The sequence below is a fragment of the Vombatus ursinus genome, unplaced genomic scaffold (genome assembly GCF_900497805.2).
Source record: "Vombatus ursinus unplaced genomic scaffold, bare-nosed wombat genome assembly UNPS02007284.1, whole genome shotgun sequence".
NCBI lineage: Eukaryota > Metazoa > Chordata > Mammalia > Diprotodontia > Vombatidae > Vombatus > Vombatus ursinus.
The window spans coordinates 13,289,810-13,292,079 of record NW_020947062.1 but is presented as its reverse complement, the minus strand read 5'-3'; the positions used below and the strand labels follow the sequence as shown (position 1 = coordinate 13,292,079).

General features: G+C 41.5%; 1 protein-coding gene across 1 annotated transcript in view; it reads right to left on the bottom strand.

Moving 5' to 3' along the window:
- Positions 1-2,270, bottom strand: part of KIF26A (kinesin family member 26A) — a 168,760-nt gene that overhangs the window by 4,177 nt on the left and 162,313 nt on the right. Inside the window, exon 14 of the mRNA XM_027849035.1 lies at positions 1,317-1,467. Within this exon, the coding sequence (XP_027704836.1) occupies positions 1,317-1,467 (151 nt within the window). The remainder of the gene's footprint in view (positions 1-1,316; positions 1,468-2,270) is intronic.

Genomic DNA, 2,270 nt, shown 5'->3' with positions numbered 1-2,270 from the left:
TATCTATCTATCTATCTATCTATCTATCTATCTATCTATCTATCTATTCATTTGTTGACCCATCCATTCATCCATCCATCCATTGATCTATCTATTCATCTATCTATCCATTCATCTATCTATCTCTCTATCTATTCATCTGTTGACCTATCCATCCATTCATTTATCTATCTATTCATCTATCTATCCATTCATCTACCTTTCTATCTATTCATCTGTTGACCTATCCATCCATCCATCCATTTATCTATCTATTCATCTATCCAGCTATCTATCTATCCATCTATCTATCTATCTATCTATCTATCTATCTATCTATCTATCTATCTGCATGTCCCCAGCACTGAGCAGAGTATCTGCCACATAGTAAAGAAATTAATAAATGTGTATTAACTAACTGACTGATTGATGCATCATATAAGCAAATATCCAAGAACAAACTCCTTCAATACTTGAAATATCCACAATTTAGTCAATGAGGTCCTTCCCATCACCTCTGTAGCTCATAAACTCTGGACAATTCATTTCTCAGATGAGGAAACTGAGGCCCAGAAAAGTAAAGTGACTTGCTCAAAGTCCCACGAATAGTAAGTAGCAGAACCTGGATTTGAACCAGGGTCCTCTGACTACAAATGTGTGACAAAGGACGAGTCACTGTTCCTCTCTAGGCCTCAATTTCTTCCTCTGTAAATGGGAAGAAGAGTGTGTGTATGAGATACGTGACAAAAGATGCTGGGAGGAAAGTCCTTTGTAAACCTCAAAGTACTTTAGAATTTGAATTGCTGTTATTCAGGGGCTAACAACGAACAGCCCAGGCCCTAGTTCTTCCCTTCCTCCTCTCAGATGACAACCATTCATGAGTAGGTTCCTATTCATAAGCCCTCCTCCCAAGCAGGGAAAAGGGAGGAGAGGCCCTGGGCCCTTGAACAAATCACTTTTGTTTTCTCCTAGGTCTCAGTTTCCCCTCCTGTAAAATAAATAAAGGGATCAGACAAGATTATTTCTAAATCCTCTGGTCCTCTGAAACTCCAGCCAGGCTGCAGCTAGTGATGGTGGTCTTTTCTCAGAAGCACTCAGCTCATAGACGGGAAGCTGGCAATGCCTACACACCCTAGAGGCAAACATTCCCATGGTGGGACCTCAGTCTATGCCCACCAGTGTAAGACTTTAAGGTTTTTCAGTCCATTTCTCTCATCCAGACTCTTCCCAGACTCAGGGAGCATGGGCAACAATGCAAGAAAGACCCTGGGACATGGGCATTGTTTTGGTCCCTGCAGCTACTGAGCATCAGAAGGGTGCTGCTCCAGTGCACTTACACTCTTCTCTCCACTTGTTTGGATCCATCATCAGCCGGCTCTTGGTCTCCTCCAGCTCCTCCTTCAGGAGTTCATGCTTGGCCTCCATCTCCTTGATTCGTTGATGTCTCCTTTCCAGGACCTTCAGCTTGGCATTAAAATACATCAGGCCCTTTGAAAACAGAGAGAATTCCCAGACATCTGGGTTCAGGCTGTGTAGCCATCAGTCCCAGGCAGGTGAGAGAATAAAGCATTTGGAGCAGGAAGGGACCTAAAGATCATTTAGTCCTGCCCCATCATTTTACAGGTGAGAAAACCCAGGCCCATCGACAGAAAGGAAAAGACCTGCCCAGAGTAACACAGTTAATGAGCAATGAGACCCACAGTTCAAGCCTAGGTCTTTGGATTCAAAATCCAATACACTTTCTTCTCCATTACGTTAGGCAGTTGGGGGAGCAGTGGATAGAATGCTGGGCCTGGAGTGAGGAAGACCTGAGTTCAAATCCTGCCTCAGACACTTACCAGCTGTGGGACCCTGGGCAAGTCACTTAACCTCTGTTTGCCTCATTTTCTTCGACTGTAATAACAGGAATAATAATACTCCTACCTCACAAGGTTGTGAGGATCAAATGAAATAATATTAGTACAGTTCTTAGCACAGTTCCTGACACATAGTGTATAAATGCTATCTAAATGCTTGTAGCAGACTCGGGTGACCTTGGGCAAAACCCTTTCCCTTTCTCTGGGCTTCAGTTTCCTCTGATAGATAGAATAAATGAATGAATAAATAAATAACTGATGGACAACAAATAAATGAACAAACCAAATAAACGAATAAGTAAATGGATAAATAAAGTGAAAGAAAGAAAGAAAGAAAGAAAGAAAGAAAGAAAGAAAGAAAGAAAGAGAAAGAAAGAAAGAAAGAAAGAGAAAGAAAGAAAGAAAGAAAGAAAGAAAGAAAGAAAGAAAGAAAGA